The 24,898-nt window shown below is 37.4% G+C and overlaps 2 protein-coding genes across 6 annotated transcripts in view; one reads left to right on the top strand and one right to left on the bottom strand.

Moving 5' to 3' along the window:
- The window catches only part of RASA1 (RAS p21 protein activator 1), a 110,820-nt gene extending 108,738 nt beyond the window's left edge, over nt 1-2,082 (top strand). For both annotated transcript variants that reach the window (XM_086697277.1, XM_025924799.2), the window contains one exon: nt 1,013-2,082. In XM_086697277.1, the coding sequence (XP_086553403.1) occupies nt 1,013-1,096 (84 nt within the window). In that variant the 3' untranslated portion in view covers nt 1,097-2,082. The remainder of the gene's footprint in view (nt 1-1,012) is intronic.
- CCNH (cyclin H) lies at nt 1,668-23,176 on the bottom strand. Of its 4 annotated transcripts, none has more exons than XR_015248207.1 (10): nt 22,900-23,176; nt 20,704-20,826; nt 17,981-18,054; nt 16,759-16,969; nt 13,157-13,320; nt 10,157-10,227; nt 7,601-7,712; nt 4,715-4,790; nt 3,353-4,167; nt 1,668-2,625 (listed from the first exon to the last, which is right to left on the bottom strand). XR_015248207.1 is itself a non-coding variant. In XM_086697297.1 (10 exons), exons 3-10 carry the CDS (start codon nt 20,782-20,784, stop codon nt 4,129-4,131), a joined length of 828 nt encoding a protein of 275 aa, XP_086553423.1. In that variant the 5' UTR covers nt 20,785-20,826; nt 21,400-21,540; nt 22,900-22,991; the 3' UTR covers nt 3,079-4,128. The 4 variants fall into 4 exon arrangements, 3 of the variants coding, with proteins under 3 accessions (XP_086553423.1, XP_086553413.1, XP_025780585.1); XM_086697297.1 differs by lacking the exon at nt 1,668-2,625 and adding an exon at nt 21,400-21,540 and having other exon boundaries at nt 3,079-4,167; nt 22,900-22,991; XM_086697287.1 differs by lacking the exon at nt 1,668-2,625 and having other exon boundaries at nt 3,079-4,167.
- Between the last annotated feature and the right edge of the window lie 1,722 nt (nt 23,177-24,898).

Genomic DNA, 24,898 nt, shown 5'->3' with positions numbered 1-24,898 from the left:
GCCTTCACTAACAGTGATGTTTGATTAACACTTAAGCAGAATGTCAGCATAAAATTGAGAGGGAATTTGCTGAGTTATGGTCAAAACTGTTCTCAGTTACATTTTTAAGAATCTGAATCATAACTCCACCAAGATCTTGGCAAAGGAATAGTGGACCCAGGCTAAAATTATGTATGTTTGATACTGCACAAACGATGATGTGTTTCACACACTTCAGTGATTTCTGAAGATGGCAAATGAAGTCAATAGTGAGGTGGCATTTTCTTTGTTTCTCTCACATATGCAGTGCATGGCCAAGTGACTTGCAAGCTCCAGATTCAGAGATTCTGGAGCATGGCGTGGGAAGATGCCATTTCTATTAAGCTCTTCCTGAGTACTGTCACTAGCCTGGCCATTCATTTGGCAGGGACCCTGTAGAAGAGATTAAAACATTGTGTTTGGGGACTCTGAGTTTTCTTCAACCCCAAATCCTCAAGTTTAGATAACACTCTGGCTTATTAAAAGCTTAGGCAGGATGTGTGCCACTGGCCTCCTTACATGTCCATGGTATGTATACTGTCTTCTCCCTACCTGGTGCAGTTTATTATGCACTGCCTTAAGATAAAAATAAAATTCTTACTGGACAATTTGACTAAAAAATTTTAGGCCTAGTCCTTTCTCTTCCATAATCTTAAAGTATTCAGTAGGCTGCAAATTGAATGTCCTTCCATCATCTTACAGGGTTTAAGATGTATGTGTCATTTATAATAAATGTTTTCTGGAAAGATGGTCTATCCTAGGTAGATAGGAGAATGCCACACAAATGAATTTACTTACTTTAAAAGTGTACAAAAATACTGAGTCAAGGACTGAATAGAAACCTTTACGGTTTCATCTCTTGAGTAGAATGGTTAATAGTTTTTGAATTCTTTTGAATTGATAATGGCTTTTTACAAGTCCAGGTTCCCTCAAATTTGACCAAACTGTTACCTATTTACTAATTATTTTTGTACTGTTCTCTTTGTTTATTTAGCATGTACTGAAAAAGCTCCTGGCCATAACAGAACTGCTTCAACAAAAACAAAACCAGTATACAAAAACTAATGATGTCAGGTAGCAGCCTTCGCCCAAGTGCAGCACGCCCAACATGGTAATTCACGTCAGTATAATGTCTCCTTTGCTCTTGCCAAAAAATAGCACACTTTTCCACATTCCAGTGATGTGTGAGCTATGCAAACAAAATCCAAGATTCTGCTGGTGAGTGTGCCAGCAGCTTTTTGTAAGCTATCTGTGCAGGATATTTGCACTTTTTCCACATACGGAATCAATCTTTACCAACTTCTGAGCCTTGGTGTACAGATCACCTTTCACACAACAAAATGCTATGACTATATCTTGAACTTGGAAAATGTATTTTCCCTACATCCAATTGCCAAAAAAAGAACTATGAAACCAACTGACAAGAAAAAGGATTCTGTTGACAATTGAGGATAACTGGATCACTGACTGTTCTTACTGTAACTCCTTCCTCATTAGGAATACGACCGTTTGACTGTTCATTGACTATTTGTATTTACAGTTTCCAGAGTTTGCCATTATAATAGGAACAATCTTTGCTGTATACTTTTTTAAAATACTGTGCTATTTCTCTTGCTGGAACTGTTGAAAGAAAATATATAGAATGGATCTATTGCTCATCAGCTTTATTTTTTAAACATACCACTTATTTTGTTGGAATTGTCAAAGACTGTATTTAGATCTCATGATGCTTTCGTTACATGTTTACAACAGTAAATAGTTTGAATTCAATAAATATTATTGGTCGTTGTACTGATCAAGGCATGTTCCCCATTCATCCATTGTATACATTACCAATTTATTTTGTGTTTAAAAACACCTGGAATGCTTTTGTTGAAAGTATTCATTTCCAAACTGATGTTTTTAAACAGTTCTCCATCTTTGAACTTCTGACTACTTGTTCTATCTGCTGCATATTTAGTTTGTATAGTTTTATTTGCTTCTGTATATGTATTTTTGTGAAGTATTCACAAGGGTTAAGTTAAAATAAAACCAAGGGATATCTTGAATAATTGTCTAAATCCAGCTAAGCATTTCATTATTTTCTTTCTCCTTCAGGGGCAGTTCAAATTTAGTACCAGAGCAAGGCCTAGTAAGAAAAAGACAAGTAACAATTCCTTCCCTCCTACGATGGTGTAGGAGGGGGAAGGCACACAAAAAGTAGTACATGGCAGAAAAGCCTTCTGTGGAGGCAGGTGAGCAGTGGTGTTCAACAGCCCTGTGCTTTCTCTTGGTGTCAATTTCATTACTTTACTTTTCCATCACTCCTGCTTTACGGGAGTATCCCACTTGGGTTACAGAATGAAGGATAGACCAGAAGGGACATGGAGCAAAGAGGTCCAAATTCTAGCACTAGGCAATCGCGTTCTCCACCACTGATCACATTTTAATGCCACGTTTATCTTTTAAGCTGGAATAGGAAACGTCATTTACCTTTGTAGGGTGGAACTTGCAGTAACTAGTTGGGTCAATGATGAAATAAAGCCTCTAAAACTTTTAAAATGGGGCTGGGTAGGAGACTTTGCAGAGATAAATGTGGACCTTGCTCAGATGCCAAAGCTTACTGACCTAAAAGACAAACAAGGTAAATTACCAACACTCCGCAGTGCTGTCTAGAGGCTAGCAGCACTGCTACATAACTTGGAATGCACTGGAAAATGGTCAACTTAAGCTTCTTCTATTCGACTTTTATAAAACCACACTTAATGAACTTCATTCCTCATTCTAAAGTGAGAAGGAACTAAAAATAAAAAACCTAAAATATAAAAAATTATTAGAAGAATATGCATATAGTAAATACTGTCCTCAAATACTGAGATGTAATTAAAATATACTCTAAATGGAAGGTGCAGCCTGGGATGCACAGACATTGAGAAAAGCTGTGTATAACATTCAGATTCACGGGCTGAGTTTTGCCGAATTCCTTCAACCAGTATTCCAGAAAAAATTCAACAGACATCCATAATTTGGTTCCAAATTATGAATAAAACAGAATAGTAAAATCACAGTTAAATACCTGAATACTATTTCTATCCAACATTTATTAACACTTAATATAGGCAACCACTATTCCAATTAATCCTAGGAAACATAAGTGATTATTTTCCCCATTTGCACCTTAGGAAATTGGCACAGAGGTCTGTGGAGTTACATTTAATATCCACTCCCTTCAATTCGAATTAAACTTCTTAAACATCTTTAATTTGAAAAATTCTTAGTAACTGTAACACCTATCTACTGGTTAATAGCAACTTAATATTTTTATCGAGACAACTATTCAAGACTGCATATTTACCAGGATGCCTGGGTGGCTTCCAATTGGTTACACGTCCCAACTTCGGCTTGCATCACGATCTTGCAGTTCATGAAGTTCAAGCCCTGTGTCAGGCTCTGTGCTGACAGCTCAAAGCTTGGATTCTGTGTCTCCCTCTCTTTCTGCCCCTCCCCTGCTCTGTCTCTCGTTCAAAAATAAACATTAAAAAAATATAAAAAAAATAAAAGACTGCATATTTACTTGATTTCTCTTTTAGAAACCTATTTGGTAAGGTTTTCAGGTAACTGAGGAAAACAAATACTGACTACCACTTGACAGCTGAAGCGCATTTTGTAGTTCAGTAGTAACCTACAAAAAGTTAAGTAGATCACAGTGACATTTGAGAAACCATTTATATAAAGGCTTGTAGAGAGTGAAAAACATTCCCTAGCACATTTAAAGCAGACTACTCGGTTTTTTTAACTTTTGTGCTTTTCCTTAAAAAATAGGTTTGCATATTGTAATTTGTTTTAAACAATACAGGCAAATAAATTACAGCTTTCACTACTATAGAAAGATTAATTTGGTATTAGTCATGATGGGGCAAGACTATCTAAACCAGGTGCTATTCTGGCCCCTTTGAAAAGGTTTTATTTCACATAAAGCTATCCTGAAAGGGAAGAAAATTTAACTAACAAAAATAGAAAATTTACTATCTTTAATGCTTTCACGTCATTTCATTTTTAAATAAACTTAAATGCCAGATAGGTTTCATCCTTCTGTTGATTAGTTAGCATTGAAAAGTCAATTTCAAATGGTTAGAGAGAATCAACCAGGTCATCGTCAGTCCATTCTTCCTAAGAAGGAAAGAAAATGTAGTAAGAATAACATTACACTGAAGCATAACATTAATGTTTACTTCCTTGCCTCCTTTTAAGAAAATGTTCTACTTTTACTCTGCTGATTATACGAAGGTAAATCAACCAGGAAACTTTGTGGTAGTTAATCTTAGAATAATATGGCTTGGTCTTACCAGACTACACCAATGACGAGAAAAGGTTACAACTGTGACCTTTTGCCTCCTATTAATGTATATCTAACTTATAAGGTACATTTTTTAAAAAAAAAAGGATAAGAGAAGAATCCTGGGAGAGTCAAATAGCAAAAATTTAGCATTTTCTATTTCTGCTGCCTTCCATAATCACAGGAAGAATTCGTCAAGTAACAATCATACTGCTTCACAATAGGCTAAGATAATAAGAGAATGTACATAAAGAAGGGTGCAAGAAAATGAAAATGAAGGCTTTCAAAGCCCACACCTCTCTAATACTCATGTTCTGGAATGATAAAATCTTAACAGTATGGTCAGACCAAATTATACAACAAGAGTAACTTAAAATTTACCTTTGGACAACATACCTCCTCATGTTTGGGTTTCTTTGAGACATAATCATCATCTTCATAGCCTTTCCTCTTCTTCCTATGATTGAGCAACCATCAGTAAGCAATCGAATACCGGTAACAAAAACTACAAAATAAACTAGCAAGGCTGGTAAGTGGTATGTATGTATCTGCTGAAGAACAAAGCCTGCATAAATGGAAAGAGATGAACTACGACAGATAGGAAGACAGTATCTTTCAAATTCACCTTTACATTCAATGCAATTCTAACTAAAGTCCTAATAAAGCTTTTCCTGGAACCTTTCAAGTATAACTCTGATGTGTGAAAGACTGCAAAAATAGCCAAAGAATCTGAAAGAACAGTGTGGGGCCCTTGTCCCAGTTATCAGAACACTATATATTAGAGATACGGTAACTTAAAGTATGGGATTAGCAAGATTTAAATAGATCAACAATCAGAGCAGACAAGCAAAAAAACAACTATACATAGGAACTTAATATACAATGAATATTTAACTGAGAAAAATTATGAATTTTTTAAAAAGTGACTAGCATAACATTACTGATTTTAAAAAATGAGTATTAAGATTTCTACCTCAGAACGTTCACGAATAATTCTAAATAGTTTTGACAGCTAAACAAAAAGCAAAATGTAGATTAACTTAGGGTAGGAAAAGGTTTTGAGATATAAAGGTGTAAAACAACACAAAGTAAAACAGAAGAAATCTATCACAAAGTGAAACAGAAGAAAACAGGTGTAAGATATATTTGAAAAGTATATAAAATATAAAAAGAGCTACAAATCAAGAAGATAACACCAGAAAACCACTCAAAGGTTATAAGCAAGCAATACAGAAGTAGAAATATAAATGGTGAACACAGAAACATCAATGCCTCACAGTAATACGGGAAATGCAAATTAAAATACCAATGTGATCACTTTTTTCACCCAGACTGATAAAAGTTAAAGATTCATACTATTAAATGTACAATATATATGAAAACAGTAATGAAGAGAAAAAAACAAACTTCCTGATACACACATGCAGAGAAAATGATGGCAAAGGTAAACCACCTAGAAATTACCCCTGAGGTCACAAGTGGATTTGGGTTTTGATCTAACAGAACTTTGGTTTACCTGAATCGGCGGACTTTAATAATGACAATGTAGTTATTACTTGTGTAATGGAAAAAAGATAAAGGAGTTTATAAAGAAAACAAATATTTTATCCTAACGTAATGCCTGTTAAGTGTGGTCCACGGACCAGTGCTGGTCAATCCAGGAACCATTTCCACTATGCAAGAAGATTAAGTACAGAAACTGAGTGTGTGTTTAGAAACTTTTACAGTAATTTTGTTGATTTTATGTCAGTTGAATCTAATAAAATTTAGGCTTATATTTTGTCTATTTCATTTTTCTAGTAATTTATTGCTTGCATTTTATAATGTAAGCAATATATTTGCTTGCATTTTTAAAAGCACCTCTCAAGTACTCATGGATATGCAGAATTTGCTTGACATAGTGTAAAGCAGATAGTAACTTGGGAGTAAGAGGTAGTACTCTGGCAATTCAGAATTTTGGCTTACGGGCCGGGCCATTCAGTTACCTAGCTAGAAGGGTAGATTAATAGTTCAGTGGTCTAATCCAGAGGGTGGTAAATTTTTCTTTAAATGGCCAAAAAGTAAATATTTTACACCCTGTAGGTCATACAGTCCATTTCTGTCACAACTAACCAACTCCGGCAGTAGTGTGAAAACAGCCACAGACAACATGCAAATTAACGGGTATGTCTCTGGTCCAAGACCAGTCTTTCTAAAAACAGGTAGTAGTTCACATTTGGCCTGTGGGCCAGAGTTTGCCAGCCCCTTCAAAATCTATGTGGAAAGAAGATGATCAGTGCTGTAATAATTTTACTTACCAAAGTCAACATTTCTTTACTTCTCTGTAACCTCTCTTTCATTCCTATGAGTTACCACTGAAACCCAGGAGTGAAATCTACCAATTTTAAGTCCTATGCTAAGCCATGCTTTGCAAATATAGTTATGAATATAATAAAGTAGACCCATATTTGGCATGCTTCATAAATCTCCTACTACCACTGTGTACTTACACAGTTTGACTCATGTGTACCTGGATCTGAAGGCCATGGAACACTGTTGTGGTTTCTCATTATCCAATCGAGTATATTTACCAACTATAGAGATAACATCTTAGATGCATCCTTAGCTATAAGATGCCAGGGCTCATTCCCACTAAATACTAACAAGTAAGGTAGAACCTTTGAATCAGAATGCATTCCACAGAAAATAGAAAATAGTTTTTCCATTCTTATTATGTGTCTGGACGCCCAACTGTTCAAACTCCTGAAAGATTAGGTTTGAGTGGATCCTTCAATTTGCAAAGCATCAAGAACCTGAATTCTCTAGCTGCCACACTTAGCCTACAAATCGGTAAGATACCTTACAGGTCTTCCTTAAGTATAAAGTTTACCACTGAAAGAAAATAAGCCAACTTTCCCTACTCTACCTAATAGAAACCTGGAACAATATACTTGTTCCCTCAGACAAGGTATCAATCAGACCTGCCAAGAACCCAAAGATTAAAAGAGCAAGAAGAGGTTCAAAGACTCCTGAGAAAGACTCTAGAGACCCCACAAGGAGTAAAAGAACGGGACAGGGCCTGCAAGCCAAAGAACACATTAGTCATAGCAGGAGAACTGTATTACGAAAACCAGACCATTACCTTGTGTTTATGAGAAATGTCCACTCAATTAAAAAAATCCAACTTAAGGAGTAAGTCATTTTTCCCCGCGAAAGCAGTTACCAATTAAATGACTTATTTTAAGGATGAGCTAGACTTGACAATTGTCGAATAACACATCTACTTACGTAATTATGTTAAGGGCAAGCTCAGCAGAGTGACATCTCTCTAACTTCTGTTTCAGAACAGCAACTTCTTCAGATCTGGGTGGTTCATATTTTTTTACCAAGTTTCTCATACCTAAGTGGATAAAAAGATTTATAACAGATAATAAAAAGTCTTTTCCCATAAGGGAGCGGGGTACTGTCCCACCTTATAATGGGAATAACAAAACTCTTGAATTGTGATTATTATTATTATCAGGATTTGCATTGCTCTGCATTAAAATCCAACAAACAGCACACTTCAAGTAATCAGAGCTGTCTGCTGGTTAGCCCATATCACATACAGCACAAAAATAACCATGTTCTACATTCTAGTCAGTTTTTTTCCAAATCCCACCATGGTCACTTTCTGCTCAGGTTTAAAGCTTTATAAATCCCATAATTTAGTGAGCATGCTTTGTTTCCTGCCACCAACTGTATTTATAACATTCTGTCCTACAGATGGTGGTCCATAGGTTATACTTCTTATTTACAAAGAAAATCACTATTAGATGACATGTAATTAAGGGAGGATGCTCAGTAAAATGTGTCAATGGTCCTTCACTTCAACAACATGCAGATCCTATACAATAAAGCATCGCCAAGAAAACAAAAATGTTCTCTTCAGGCTAAAAGCAAACTACTTTGTCAGTGACTTAATAATTGCAGAATGATCCTCTACCCTGGTCTGTTAATATTATTCAACTATAATAAACCTAAGAATATAAACCTCAAGATTTTTCAGGGGACTGATGAGAGATCCAGGGCTTATTACTAGCTGGCCACATGCTCAAATAGGGAGAGCTACTGGCTTATTTCATACTGCAAAGAATGGAGTGTTTTCAACTGAATACTGATGACTCCGTACCCTGAGGACAGTATCTTTGTTCCAAAAACTTATGAATAAGATACCTTAATTATCGTTAAAGCTCTGAATGTTTGTCAAGAGCTATCCTTCCTTCATGTTAAAATAGTGGAGTAAATTAAAGATCCTTGAGAAGAAATCAGTAATCAATTGTCAGTGTACAAGGAGCACTGTGGGTTATCTTTAAGGCCCATTTTACCCACTAAATTCCATGATCCTAATGAAGATCTCTAGCCACATCACAATTAGCTTTGGAAGTGAACCCTCTAGTGGTGTAACTGAAGACATACAGTTTTATGATTCATAAATCACAAATCCATCATTCTCAATTAAAGAGGAAAGGAAGCCCTCAATTTCAAGGAGAGAATTAAGCAATGATATTTACATGCTCTGAAGCATCTTAACTTTTAAAACATAAACAATATAAAAAGTACACCCATTTACCCATTTCTGCAATAGCGATCTTTATGCTATTTTATTGGTTTATTATTTCAACTGCATATTTAATTAGCAAGGACAAATACCACAAAAAATTTGGGGGACAAATACGACAGACTGAATCCTAGAGCTTAGTGGCCATAAGCATTCAGTGCAACATGGGCAAGAAGGAAGGACAGGGCTGGCTGATCTCTACTCAACCTTAAGACAGGGTTTCTCAACAATGGCACTCAGCAGTGTCAGTTTGGGCTAGAAAATTCTCTGTCATGAGGGGCAAGATTTGTTTCCCAAGTCTGCTATTCTCTCACAGTTCTGAAGCCCAGAAGTCTGAAATCAGTTTCAATGGGCCAAAATCAAAATGTCAGCTGAGCCAGGCTCCCTCTGGAGGCTCCAGGGGAAAATCCAGCTTCTGGTGGCTGCCAGCACCCCTTGGCTTGTGGCCATATCACTCCCGATTTTCAAGGCTGCCATCTCTGTGCTCTATCTTCACAATGGCTTCTCTGTCAAACGTCCATTCCTCTGCCTTTCTCTAACTAATAAAGACTCCTGTGATGCATTTATGCCCTACCTGGATATCCAAGATAATGTCCCCATCTCAAGATCCTTAACTTTAATACATCTGCAGAGACTTTATAACAACATTCACAGGTTCCAGGGATTCAGACATGGGTGTCTTTGGGGAGCCACTTTTCAGCCTAGTGAGACTATGCTGAATTACAAGACGTCTAGCAGCATTCTTACTTCTACCAAATAGATGCTGGTAGCAGCCACCACCACGCCAAGAGTTCTGACACCAAAAGTGTCCCAGATAATGCAAAAATCACACCCATGGCTTCTGTAACACCAACGTGACTAGCAAATGACATGTATAAACTAGTTAGAGCTGATTACAAAACAGAACACCAAATTTAAGTATTATCTTTGATTTGGTTCCATTTAGATCTTTTTCTGTGCCTACCACATAACTGTGCACACTTGAAAAGGTCTGTTTTGAGTCTTAACCCTCTCTGAATCTTATATTTTCACTCTCCTATTAAGTCTATATGTGTGAAAAGTACTTCCTTTAGGGTACCTTCTATTTGTTCTCCACCAATGTATCCTTCATGCCTCCATGATATATTAATTCAATGAAAGTAAATCTAAACAATAATCTATGTCTCAAGTTAAATATCAAGATATAATTTATTTAGAAAGCAATATTTAACAGAAGAACATTTTATAAAAGTTGTTTCACTTACTTTTCATTATATCTAGTAACTGTGACAAGCAAGTTCTGTTCTCTTTCAACATCAGACTTTCTGATAAATAACTAGTAAAGAACAGAAAAAAAGTTTTAATCTATTGAACACATACAGCATCTTGAGTAATATGGCATCATAAATTAGTTTCCTCCACATTCATTTCATCAAGGTCAATTTTAAAATTCACTTTAAAAGTATTAAATAACAAAACTTTGAACACAGAACTATAATCTATAACTATTAGTCTTAAGAATTTAATACCACTCAGTTTAAAGGGTGTTTAATGTTAAGACTAATTTGTCTAAATTTTGTAATATATATGCTTTCAGAGAAAAAATGATATCTAAGTAACATTAAAAGTATCGATTATCACTATGGTTAAGTGCTTAATATACAAACCCTATGAATCTAACTTCGTTTGACAGGTGACCAATCTGAGTCAGAGGCACAGACAGGTCATGACTTTGTAACTTGCCCAAAGTTATAAAGATAGGAAGAAGGAGAGCTGGAGCCTGGCACTAGGAAGGCTTCTCTCTCCCCTTAGTATCAAGTGAACTCTTCTTGGTACTAACAGGTATTCAAACCAGTTAAGAATATCAACTTATGCTTTACAAATCTTTTGTATCATATCTGCAAAGAGTCCAAATCAAAAGTGTTAATACTTTTCTATAAGTGGATGTAAAGCCCAATTACCTTTCTCAGAACCAATGACAGCAGCATGAAAATACAATGTCTACATTCAAATATTTAGTTATTCTGAGCTTGATCTAGAATTGATTAAAGCCCAAGTGAACAGATTCTCGAGGTGTAAGCAATCTTTCAAACACAAGTGCAAAATAATTATTAATTCCTCTGAAAAATAGTGACATGAATAAACGGTGAAATACAATTACAACAAAAGAAAGACAATTAAGAAATTTTGTTGCTATCTTTTAAACTATACAGATTACAGGTTATTATGTAAGTCTGACAACTAAGATTGATATTACAACTTCATCATCTATGATGGGAATTAATTTTAGATATAAAAATGCATTTCTGGTTATCAGTAATACTACCAGTTTTTTCCTTTTCCTTTTCTCCCTAAAACCCCTCATACTTTTGGCATCTTCATTTGTTTGGTTTCATTCTTCCTTTCCTTTCCACCCCTTAATCATAAGGGTGATACATTTGGTTCTAAGAGATAGCTGACCAGACCATTTGCTTCTATGAAGCTTTAAATTAGCAACTCGATCTAAATCCTGAATTAGAATTTTAGTATTTTGATGAAAAAAAATTCAGTAAAAGAAGAAAACTCAGAACTAACAAGAGAACATCCTAGGAGTAATAATCTAAAGCATCATTCAGAATATAACAGCACAAGGGCTTTCCCTTTTTGAAACCAGCAATAAATGTAAAGGCAACTCCAACATATCCCCAAAGTTTGCAAAGTAAATGAGAACTTAAAAGTGATTTGAAAATATTTTCTCAAAGTAAAAAAAAAAAAAAAAAAAATGCCCACATGTTTATATTCCCTGGGAAATTCAAAAGTGTATTTAATTTACAAAGAGCCCAAATTACCACAATTTCAGTTTTGGCTATCTGAAATTATAACTACACTTTCAAGGTGACATAAACTCTCATTTGGACTTTAGGATGCTTCATGCCTCTTCATCTACTTGAGGAAAAACAGAAAAATCTCACCATTGGAGAATCTACATATACACTGCATAAGATAGGATGCTTAAACAAATTAATCAAACATTTGGTTAGCGGAATTGTGGAAAAGAGGCTTTCTCCTCTTCGAGGCTGGAAGCTCCACACCTAATCTCCAAAGACATCAATTATCTGTGGCTGTCTTTCCTAACAAGAACAAGGATTTAGAGCTTTGTTCATGTTAACAGCACAGTGCATAGTATATAGGAGGCGCTCAGAAAAAGTTTTGCTTAAACAAGTGGAGGTACAGATTACTTTGGGATTAAATGTTTAGATTTATGCACATTTGGTGAGCTGTGTTTGTGGAGAAGAAGCATAACAAAAACCTAAGCCCACAATCCCTTATCTTGGATTTGTTTTGAAATACATAAACTGTTCATGTTTTGGAAAGGGAACCTGGTGAATACTCCATGAAATGTGAAACAGTCCAGTGATGTCTTTGGAAGGATACCTGTTATCCATGACACTCATATTTGTGTAAGGAAACATATACATACTCCCATTAAGTTGAATAAAGATGAAATCACATCTGTTTATGTCTGCTGCCACCATTATCAACAGATTTTGAAATTATGGATGAGGGGCTTATAAACGTGTAGAACAGTTTACGTTCAGAAAGTCTGATCATCTTTCCTCCTCAGCTTTTTCCAGGAATAAAATCAGGCAGAACTTTAAAGGCCACAGAGAAATTATTATAAAAATTTACAAAGTCTAATTTGCTACTAGCCTGTGCTTAAGTTACAAATCAATATGACAATAATGCTTAATTAATCTGTGCATAAGACTTTGTTGTAAAGAATCAAGTAAACTTAATTCAGGGAAAGTGCTTATCGCAAAGCCGAGTTCACAATGGGCATTTATGTATCAGCTATCTATAGCTCAAGGGCAATTCACTCGGACATTCCCTCAAGTATTATTCATTCCCCAGTTCTTTCCTGAATTCCACATGCCACACACGCTCCACAGCAGGAGATAAATGATAAACCAAGGCAGATTATTTGCTGTGTACATGCTGCTTACCAGTTTACAAAACTTGTCCTATACTGAGAGCTAAGCTTTCAAGGATCACCGGATTTACTTCTACTTTAGTCATAAAATGGATCCTCTTAGCTCTAAGATACTCAATCTTTAAAGATTTCCTGAAAAGGTGATTTCATTTCCATTCTCAGTTGCCTTCACCAACCCTCCCAACCATAGTAGATATAAAGGACTATAGTCACAAAGTGAATTAATTTCACTTAAAAACTCAGTCTCCAAGGAAGGAATAAACTGACTCAGCAAAGTTAAAACACAGATCAGTACCTTTCCATAGTAATTCCTGCTCGAGATGCACTAGATAAAATGGCAGTCAGGGCAATTTGGGAAGGTGTGTATAAAAGGTAAGCATCTGTTAATGCAATTCTATTAAGAAAGTCATCGGCTGTTTTCCTCAACATCTCTGGATTCTCCATCATGGGGTAGCGAGTCTAGAAAGGAAGTTTGTAAATATTATCACTTCTGAGATTTAATGCACTAACAACAGTTCAAAAATAGTTATATTAACAACATAATGCTCAATAGAGGATTCTTTTATTTATGAAATTAACACCCGAGCTTAATCGTTCCATGTAAGATTGTTTTGTATGCAGCGCCAGAATGTACCAAAAGTGCAGTCATTAAATTCTGCATGTTTTAAGAATGTGCTTTTCCTCAGGGGCTTCTACACTTTTTTAATCACAACCCATAACAAGAAATACATGCTTTAAGATAATTTATCTAAACTTCCTAGTATAGTACTTGGCACTATGCCGATTTATGTTAATCCCTCTCTTTGTCCTTTTCCACCTGAAGAGGAAGGGGAAGAGAGGTTTGAAGTTGACCTAGGAAATACACAGTCCAAGGTAAACGCTTCTCAAGGCAAACCAGATGATTCAGCTACAAGGCCTTTTAGGAATCAAAGCACTACCTCATCTTGATTTGAAATTCCTGCTACTTAAAGTTTAGTTTTGGGAAGAAGTCAATGGAAATGGATCTTGGTTTGATTACAGAATGCTTTTTAGAATATGCCCAAGAAATATGGACGATCTAATATTTGCTAAAAACTCTTCTTATACTTAAGATGAACTCTAAATCCTAAATCATCAGGTCTATTTCAAATATCTACATCAAGTCCCAAAGCAGTAAGAAATTTCTTCTATACCCTCAACAAAATATCCAGAGTCATTTGTACCATCACACCCACATCTTACCATTCGGAAATGCCTGACCGCTGGTATGACAAATGAAGACATTCCACTCTGGCCACAGTGCTCCTTTTCCCAATATATTTGCTCAATTACTTCACAGCCATTCTCTGACTTCCTCCCCAGAACCTCTGGTCCCTTATCCTGCTATTTGCTCCTACTCACCACTGGTCCTCATTTCCCTCCAGAATTTCCTGCCCCAATATGCTGTCAACATATGTATACGATACCCCGATTTCTGAGTGTTGCTACAGAAAACAATACCACCAAGAGTCTTGTAATATTACTATAAATTCAAGTTCACTGACTCAGCAGGGCTTTTAACAATTATGTTCCACAGAAAATTTGTTCTCTCATTTTTCAGCAACTGTGTTCAATGTTTTCCACCTGTCTCAATGTCTTTGATAATTTTCTGAAACTCCAACACTCTCTGTAAATGATCTCGGCTTTTAAGAGAGACACTCTTACTTCCTGTCAGCACTAGTCCTCCAGGCGTAACACTGTCCTCAACCCATATTTCCCTCTTTCCGTCTGTTAATATAAAAGACCTACTATTCTCTCAAGGTCAACTCTACTTTGCTTTGAATCCCATGCCAACTACTTCTACCGTACTCCAAAGAGAAACCTGAACTACTTACTTTTCACTCCTTCCTTTAAGCTTTTTCTCACTGCTCACTGTCCTCATCAGTTTCTTCCACAAAGCAAAACACACACAAAAAAAATCGTCTCATATCTTTTTAGGAGTTCCCCCATCTTCTCAATCATTCATCTTTTTCCACTTCAAAGACAAGCTGTTTAATCCATGTTACACCTACTTGCTTGCTCACCTTCTATGTACTCCCCACTGGTTCCAAGCCTGCTTTCTTTCTCCACACTCAACAGAGACTAATTTCACAAAAATCACAAATGGCCCTTCTGGCACTAAATCCAGCCGACACTATCCTTGTTCTTTTACTTTGCCTGAATTCTGAACAGGCCTGGAAAGGAGCCTGTGCTCATCTTCTAAAAGTACTCTTCTTCCCTTCAGTTCTCCAAAAAGTGCTATCTCTCTGAATATTCTTCAGTCTCCTTACTAGCGTCTTATATTTCTCCAACTACTCTTTAAATGGTCCTTAAGGCCAAACCACTTTAAATTTTCCAAGAGCAACACCACCTATATCCATTCTGATTTAGCCTAGCCATCTGCTCTGATCTCCAGACACACGTGATGTCTTGCAGCTATTAAAAGTTATGTCCTCAACTAGATTTATCAATCAACCCCCACCCCTCCACCATCCACAAATCTCTCCTATGCCAGTGTTTCCTATATCAGGAAGCAAACCACCATCTACCTATATCCTTAGGCCATAAGCCTGGGGTTCCTCCTCTGTTCTCAATCTCTATTATGAAATCAATCCCCAAGCTCTAGTGATTCCGCCAGGATTCTGTCCAGGAAGCTCTCTCTGTATCCACTGCCACTATCAGAGTCAAGCCAACCACCATCTTTTGCTGGACTACTTTAACAGTATCTGACTGGTACCCCTTCATCCGTTCTAATCCATTCTCCACACTCTGCCTGACACGTGCATATGTGCAATAAATGTATGATGCAGACTGATGCAAGGGCTTGCCAACAGGACTTTTTTATTAACTGCAAACTTCATCATGCAAATCCCCAGACTTAAGCCTTACAACGGTTTCCCACTGCTCTACTCAAAATCCTTAGTACCACCTCCACGGTAGAGACTCTACCTCCCACTCAGGCAGCACTTTGTGGCAGTCTTCCCCCTCTATCTCTAAGTTCTGTTTAGGTTCTTTAGTGCACCATGGTTTCTTAGATCTGGGCCTTTGACCAAAGAAGTCTTTCTGACTAGGATGTTCTTTTACCTAATTCCTACTCTTGCTCTGAAATTTCACTCTAAATGACACTTTCTTAGAACTGTCTTCCTTTCTCTCAACGTGCTATCTCATTCGAAGGTATCCTGTATTTTTCCATCTGTAACAATGAGCATACTGAATATATGACTGTCTCTCCCATTAGACTCTAAGGCCTCTAATAGTTGAGGGCGTTCCTGTCTTCATCTTCAAGAACAGTGTTTTGGCATATGGAAAGTGCCCAAATTTTGCCACTCAATTGAGATGAATGAACCAGTTTTTTACTTCCATTTTGACTTCACTCCCACTTTTCAAGTCCTCTGTAAGGGCAAAAACAAAATAGCTTAAGTTGCTTTTGCACATGTTTATCTACTTATATTTTTGATGCGTATATATTGATTCAAGTTCACAATGCACTAAAACTAGAAATCACTTAGCAATCTTCTAGTTTAAAATTAAGATTTTTTTGTGGTTCTTTAAATCAGATCCATGACAGTATACTCCAGAGTTAGGAGACTTAAGTTCAAAAGCATTACTCTAAATTGACAATAGTCCTCATTATAGTTCTTTGACCAATATTTGCAGATCTACGAAATAAAAAGCTCTGTAAGTGCAGCCCAACAATCTGAGTTAACAAGCCTTTCAGGTGACACTCAACTTTGAGAACTAATGATGTGGAAGTCCACGCTAAACTCATGTTTCGGATGAGCTCATGTTTTAACAATCAGGATGAATATAAATTATAACAAGATTTCAGATACTTCTGGTTCAAGAACTATAGCAAAGGTGTATACTCTACTAGTTTACCTTTTATATCAGTAAGATTACCTTTAAATCAATGAGAAAGCCCTCAAATGGTCTATAAGGATTGTGGACAATAAGGTGGAAATTCAGTTGTTGTATAAGAAGTAGTTCGTATTCCAAAATCTGTTCGAGTGCCTTCTCCTGTCCAAGAGGACTCTCCCGCAGATTTCCAACAAACTGTGGACTAGATACATTGAATTCATCTACTTTGCAGGCCAAAAATGCACAAGTGAGCCTAGAGGAAAAAACAAAGGGAAGGGAATGGTATCTGTACAAACTTTGAGAAATACCTGAATATTTTATTTCTAAAAATAGGTTCTAAAAATGCATAATAAGCGACTACGCTAAATATGGCAAGAAATTTATTTTAAAAAAAGAGAAAAAGAAAGTTTCCTGTTCAAACTTTTTATCCATTAGGAGACTATAAAATTAGGTTGAACTGTATAATCTTGCCACAGCATTTAACCATTACTGACTACTATTAATGGCAGTTTTGTACAGTTCAACATAAATATCTAGAAAAATAACTGAAGAATAAAAGTACTCTGAATCATGAAATGTAGATGAAACAACACAACAGTACACAGAGGTGTACCTGGGAAGGTAGGTTAAAAGAACACTGGAAGGCCATCAGTGATGTCTCTGAAAGCATTTCAATAGGGATTATTACCTCAGGAACTAACCTATGAAACTCTCATGGCTAGTACCATAAATTTCAGGTAAGAAACTAGTAAACAAATTACCACAAAAATCAAAATTCGAAGTAACAAGGGCCTGACCTAGACTAGTAGAAATGGAAATGAAAAAGACAGAAAATAAACAGGGACAATGTCACTGACAGCAAACTCTTTGATGAGTCTCACGCTAACTTCATCCTTATGTTTAAGGGACCTTTATTAAATTGAAGTGAATATGGAGCTACAAGACTTGTAAACTAACTGATGTACAAAGACAGGAGGTACCACAAAGGATTCTCATTGGAGCAGCAGGGAGAAGAAAGGTGCCACTAACAGAAAGAGATATTAGCGAAGTTAGTTTGAGAAAAACAGAATTTAAATTTGGACAAGCTGAAGTTCAGATGACATCAGTATTACAGGGAGAAGGCACTGTAGATACATGACAAGTATAAGGATAGTGGCAATTCAAAACAGAATACAAGTCTAAATTATCATTACAAAGTCATTTTTTCCACAAATAGTATAAAAGACTTCTTAAATGAAAATCAATAAAGTAGAATTATACTCACATTATTATCCGGGGGTGATATTCCATTACTGAATTATTAAGATAAAAACGCTTGAAATACATACAAGCTGTACCCTAAGATTAAAAATACATACATTATCAGAATCCACTCACACATACATGTTGTTTCATTAAAAGTTTTAAAAAATTTACTTATGCAAAGGTTTCTTTAAAAAAGTTACCCATGCAGAGGCGCCTGGGTGGCTCAGCCAGTTAAGCCTGACTGCAGCTGAGGTCATGATCTCACAATTTGTGAGTTCGAGCCCCGCATCGGACTCTGTGCTGACAGCTCGGAGGCTGGAGCCTGCTTTGGATTCTGTGTCTCCCTCTGTCTGCCCTGCCCCAACTCATGCTCTCTCAAAAATAAATAAATGTTAAAAAAAAAAAAAAAAAAGTTACCCATACAAAATACCAAAACTTCTTAATTCTTCTTTAATCCTATAAATTGTGACGAATTACTATAGAAATGCCACAGCGAAAAGACCCTTTGTTGTTCCTCCTCACACACCCTGGGTTATCTTTCCTATGGGCACTAACTTAATTTCAAAAAGTCTGTATTTATTATTTTTTTAAGTTTATTTATTTTGAGAGAGAGAGAGAATGAGACTGAGATGAGACAGTGCACGCACAAGCAGGGGAGGGACAGAAACAGAATCCCAAGCAGGGTCTGCATTGTCAGCGTGGAGTCCGATGTGTGGCTCGAACTCACGAACCGTGAGATTATGACCTGAGCTGAAATCAAGACTCGGACACCTGACTGAGTCACCCAGGCACCCTGTGTGTATTTATTTTAGACTTGAGAATAACAAAGCCACCTAGGTTAGAAGAAACCAAGAAAAACACACAAATATTCACAGCTTAAATCAGTCAATCTTGTCAAAACATTGACAGAATTAACACAGTTGGGGCAATAAACCTTCTCTCTAAATCCACTCTGGGTCTGTGTGATAGATTCATGATCATGTTGCCAAACTAAACAGAAGAGGCACCTACCAATTATTGACCATATCCCATTTCCCAGACTCTGTGCCAAGCACCAATCTATTATCTTTTTTATTCCTTACAACAGCTTGGTGAAGTATTGCCATCTCCACTTTATAGAAAAGGAAAATGACTACCAGTGAGGTTAATGGTCTTGTACCAGGTCACACATCCGATGAGCAATAGGGGTGGATTCACCTAAGACCTGCCTGTACTTTTAACCACTATGCAATTCGGCTAGAACCAACAAGATAAAAACTTATCTATTTTTAGATAGGAAAAAAAAAACAAAAAACAAAAAAAATTTTCTTTTAAATATTTTAAAAGTTTAACTTTGTCGTTTTATGTGAAACAACAATAAAACTTATCAGTCATAAAAAAGCACGTTATACAAAGACAAATTCCACAAATAAGTTTATTCAAGAATTCAGTTTCTTCATCTGAAAAGATCCCATAAACCTACTGCCTTATGTTATAGCACTTTTATCAGAAAATAACAGAACCAAATCTGGAGACAGAAACCAATCAAGGCCATCTGATATTCTTCATAAATCTTTTATCTCTCAGATAAAGATCAGGTGAACTTAAAAAAAAATACCAAAAAACAAAAAAACATCACGAGTACTTTTGAACTTGGTATTTCCAATATACTTCAATTTATATTCAACTTTGAAAATGGAGACTATTTCCGGGACACTTTGAGTAGCTCAGTTGGTTAAGCATCCAACTTTTGATTTCATGGTTCATGAGATGGAGCCCCGTGTCCAATGTGCTGTCAGCACAGAGCCTGCTTGGGATTCTGTCTCTCCCCCTCTTTTTGCCCCTCATTCGCTCGCAAGCTTTCTCTCAAAATAAATAAATATTAAAAAATAAAAAAGATTATTTCCTGGGAGGTTATTCTGTATTGAGTCATAAGTTATTCACTCTATATAACTTTGAAACTTAAGATAGACTTTCACTCAAGACAGACTTTCATATTTGATCTTCACAACAAACTGGCAAGAGAATTATGAAAAAATATTTTATACTCCTTTTTTCTTTCAGCTTTTCAACCTCAGCTGATGTTCAATAAACAAGAATACATTCTAAAGGAACAATTACAAGGACAGTGCATGTAAATCCATATAGCCAAAAAGTCTGAACTACTTGTTTCTCACCATTACCATACCACAGTGAACACACACACACGCGCACACACACACGGAGTTCTTAGAACCAGACATCGGAAACAACCACAAGACAATTTTTTACCAAAAGATAAATCTCCAGCTTCTCCTAATCAAGGCTTAACAACTTCTTATGGCATGAGTTTTAGCCGGTGCATCTGATTACAAATGATGAACGAATGCATTATTTCAAACGTGTGACAGACTTAAAAAGGCACTAGTCTGTGTTCTACTCCCAGCTCTATTGCTCGTTAGTTGAGAACCTGGAAAATTATTTAATCTTTTCTTTCTCTCTAAGATGAGGATGTCGTGACCTGTCTAGCAGATCTCAAAATTCTTCCAACAATGAAATGAGACCTGAAATACTTTGTAAGAAACAATACAGAAATTCCTAAATTAAGGAGTTTATCAAAAAATAACACAGAGTGACAGAAATGTGAATACATAAATTACATATTTATAAAACTAAGGTGCATTTCTGACTACAGCGGATGGAGAACTGAGTTACACATTTAGAAGAGTCCTGATTACAGAAGTCAGCTAAAGGACATTATACTTCATCAGTATCATAACTTACCACAACAGACCGTGGCATTGCTGGCTTAAACACTGAACAGAATTCTAATAATCTCTTCTCATAGTATTTGCAGAGCATCATTTCTTCGTGAGGCTCAAGAAAGACTGGATCATTTGGAAGAACCTTTAGATCAAAAGTTACAGCGAAAGTTCAACGAATTCAATAATCTTAAAATACTATTCTCTATCCAGATTAAATTTAGTTTTCATCTTCAACCAAAGGGAAATATACCACGTCACTGTTTTTCTTTATAGAGCTACCAATTATTCCACAAAATAGCTTTAGTAAAATATTCGATAAACTGAACTATACCATCATTTCACAATTTTTCAGAATGTCAGCTGGATAGTTGCTTCTTCAGAGAAAAAAGAATGATGAGTGTGTGTGTGCATATGCTCACAAGTTTGACATCAATTACAAATCAAAAAGAAGATACACACTGTCATTGGCTGGAGAGCTCTCAACGTCCCTTTCTCAGTCATTAAGTCACACAGTTGAGGTAAAAATCAGTAAGTGTCTCAAGGACGATTCTCACCCTTAAAACATTTCCTCCTAACTGTCTTTATACACTCTTCTACAGAATACACTAGATGGTTAATAATATAACACTTTTACAACAAATATCCACTAGGTAGTGTTATTGGTTTAATTATGACTACCAAAAAAGGGTATGTTGAAGTCCTAACCCCCCAGTACCTCAGAATGTGACCTTATCTGGAAACGTTCTCTGCAGATGTAATTAGTTAAGACGAGGTCATACTGAAGCACAGTGGGCTCCTAATCGGATACGACTGGTATCCTCATAAAAAGAACATGCCAAGATACAGATACAGAACACTATGTAGAGAGAGACAGAAAGCGAAGTTACATTGTCACAAGCAAAGGAATACCTAGGATTATCAGAAGCTGCAAGAGCAAAGATCCTGCCCCAGAGACCTACAGACAGCATGGTCTGACAACTTTATCCCAGACTTCTAGCCTCCAGAACTGTGAAACAATAAACTTCTGCTGTTTTAAGCCACCCAGTTTGTGCTAATTTTTTAGGGTAGCCCTAGGAAACTATCACAGATTCTAATTTTACAGAGGTAGTATGGCATTGTGGTTTAGAGCAGAAATTCCGGAACTAGACTCCTTGGGTTCAAATCTTGGCTCTGCCACAATGTAGCCCTGAAAAGTCACTCAACCACTCTATACTTCAGTTTCCTCAGCTGGAAAGCAAGGATAATAGCAGTATCCACTTCACGGGATAGTTATGAGGATTACAGGAACTCACTAAATGCTGAGAATAGTGCCTGGTACATACACAGCGTGGTATGTACTACTTTGCATAGTACAAAAATTAAGCAGTATGAATCAGAAGTGAATTAAACGGAAAAGTACCTGAGTACCAAAAGGTCTGAAACATGGAATATTTTATGGAGGAAAGCTTGTACTAGAATAGGTGGTGCAATTTATGAAAAAAGATTAAACCGGCGTGAGTTATAAGAGAAAGGATTTGGCTGGCAGGCTCAAAGTCTAAACCATCCTCAATTGGTTTGTGCTAACCCGTCTCCTGTTTCCCCGCGTCCACCCTGCCCCCGAACCCGCCCAATACATTCACCACCAGGTTTCCTGAGGTCTCTTTCTACAACAGAATCTGAAAAGTTAATTCCCCGTTTAAATTTTCAAAGGTTCCCCATCTCATCATCATAAACTCAAACTCCTCACTTCAGCTGGCAAGTTTCTGCACCTGTTCAGACCTTCCGCGACACAGGACCCTGAGCATGCCAAGGCCCCGTCCGGCAACTTTCGACCTCCCACTTTGCACCTGTGGCTCTGTCCGCGCGGAACTTCCTTTCCCATCTTCTCTGCATTAACTACTGGGGAAAGCCTTCCCTGACATGGCCTCCTAACAAACGAAAGGCTCTGCTCCCGCACTACGTTAGCTTCCTACAGAGACCTTCCTTCGCCATGTTACTGATTACTCACCTGCCATTCGACTACATTAAGGGCGTAGTTCGTATTCTCAGCCTAAACACTTGGCAAGGTACCGTCCGTTCGTGAAATAAACGCCCCGCGCGCCAGAGACGAACGGGCGGGGGAGGGGACAGAGGTGTGCAGGGGCCCCAGGGAAGGCAGGGTGGACAAGGGAGGGCGGGCAGCAGCTGCTCAAGAGTTTAGAAGCGAGGGCAGGGGACCGGCCGCCGGGATCCTCACCTTCCCGTTGGCGACCGCTTTGCATTTGAATTTACGGTTGGCGTCCGCCCGCAGTCGTGCTAGCTGCTCCTCACTGGCGAAAGTCCAGTGCCGCTTCTGGCTACTGTTGTGGTACATCGTGAAATCCCAGAGCAGGGCCAGGAAGTCTGGAGAAAAAGACCCCAAACGCCACAACACGGGGATGGGAGATCACCTAAGCCCCGACCACTAACCCGCCGAAGCCGAGCGCTTCAGTTCGGCGGGCGCCGGCGCGTTGACGTTACGATCACGTGGTACCTCCGTCCGCAGTCGCGTTTCCGGAGCGGACTAAGAGGAGAACACCCCGCGGGTCCCGCCGGCGGGCGCCTGACAGACAAGTGGGCGGAGCCTACGGATACGCTCCTCCTATCTGTGAGCTTAGCCTCTAAGCTCCGCCCCTTCCCGACAAAATTTAAAGGAGAAGCGACAGGCGGGTGTGGAAAACCAGACGGAAGTTCCATGTAGAGGCCAACATGAACAATTCACAGGGGGAATAAGTGGACAAAGGGACCCGGGAAAGTGTCAACTTTTAAATAGGGTACATGAGGAGGTGACATCTGAGCAAAGACTTGAAAGACTTGAGGGAGTATGCCTATCCGTCACGCGGGGGATGATCTTGAGGCAGATAGAACAAAGTCCTAAGGCAGCAGCGTTCCTGAGTCTTAAAAAAGGCTGTGCCAGGAACATTACAAAAAAACGGCCTCAGAGAGCATGAAACATGGTTGAAAAGCTACAAGCGGTGCATATATATTGTTCCTTACTGTTCTGCCACTAATGTGACCCTGTCCTTTTCCTGTGATCGTTTCCTTCCCCATCTGTTGATTACTAGCCAGTCTCATCCCGTTTCCGTATCAGAAGCACTATGTATGGTAGTTTTAGGATTTTCTTGAATTCATCTTCATTACTGCCCCAAGGGAGCCTTACAGTAAACTATTGTTAATGTTTACGAGATTCGCAATTTTTATTACTAGTATTTTGAAAATTGCATTTGTGATACAAAATCTATATGGATTCTAAAAGCCTTTACTGGTTTAGATATTTGTCCCATTTAGGCATACTTTATTCTGTGCACCACACATCAGGTTAGGAAGATGGATGTACTTGCAGCAAATAATTTTTCTAAAAACAAAAGGCAGATAAAGAGAGTTTAGGTCTTGAAATTTTACATAGGCAAAAGGAGGTGGCAAGATATCCAGAAATCTGCTTTTTATGAAAATGTTTTTAGAGGCTTAAGGGAGAGCTTTTTTGTTTCATTTTGGTAGATGCAATTGAGGGTAGAGTTTGCTAGAGTTATTTGAATTCTTCACACTTGAATAGTTGTAGTTTATCACTTTGGAAATCCAAACACTCCTTGAACATATGTTGGTGATTTGGACTAGCAAATTGGCTAAGAAAAGAGAAAGGAGAGAATGTGCTGATGTTAAGGAAGGGCATGGCAAGTTACGAGTCCAGTGGACTGTAAGCACCCTAAAATACTGTGTAATGGGGAAGAATAATTTTAAAGGAAAAACAGCAAGTTGCAAAAGATAGGCAGGAAGTGAGGAAATTAGTATATATATGTATAAAATTTTAGAACAATGACAGTTATGTATACTATGTCAATTCTTTTTATTTTGTTTTACTGAAAGGCATTTGACAACTCCTTTAGTTTTATGTAAAAGGAAATAGAGATCGACATTTTAGAGAGATGGAAGAATAGGATTCCCACAGAATGAAAGTAAAATTGCTCACTGTCATAGTTCATCAAGAAGACAAATATGAAAAACCCGGTGTTGAAAATATAACTATTTTTTTTAACCTGTAACAAATCTTATCTAGCAAAATTAACACCATAGTTTTGGGATGTAGAAAGGTATCTAGATTAACCAGCTACAGAATAAAGTTGTTACTGATGATGCCCTAACATTAAGGCTCATATATGATTTCTTCTTATTAAGGTGACCAGGCTGGATGCAACATTAATCACTATGTCTGAGTGACA

This window comes from Puma concolor, chromosome A1, assembly GCF_028749965.1.
Source record: "Puma concolor isolate L17-30 chromosome A1, mPumCon1.1.hap2, whole genome shotgun sequence".
NCBI classification, from domain to species: Eukaryota; Metazoa; Chordata; class Mammalia; order Carnivora; family Felidae; genus Puma; species Puma concolor.
The sequence above is the reverse complement of the archived record's forward strand: the minus strand, read 5'-3'. Positions and strand labels throughout refer to the sequence as shown.

Bases quoted from the DNA above. Each gene is read 5' to 3' on its own strand.
- CCNH (XM_086697287.1), bottom strand. From the start codon at position 23,016: ATGTACCACAACAGTAGCCAGAAGCGGCACTGGACTTTCGCCAGTGAG. The intron at 16,970-17,980 runs GTGAGTATAATT...TTTTTCCTCTAG, and splicing joins TATCACCCCCGGATAATAAT to GCTCACTTGTGCATTTTTGG. The intron at 13,321-16,758 runs GTAATCTTACTG...CTTCCTTTCTAG, and splicing joins GCTTTCTCATTGATTTAAAG to ACTCGCTACCCCATGATGGA.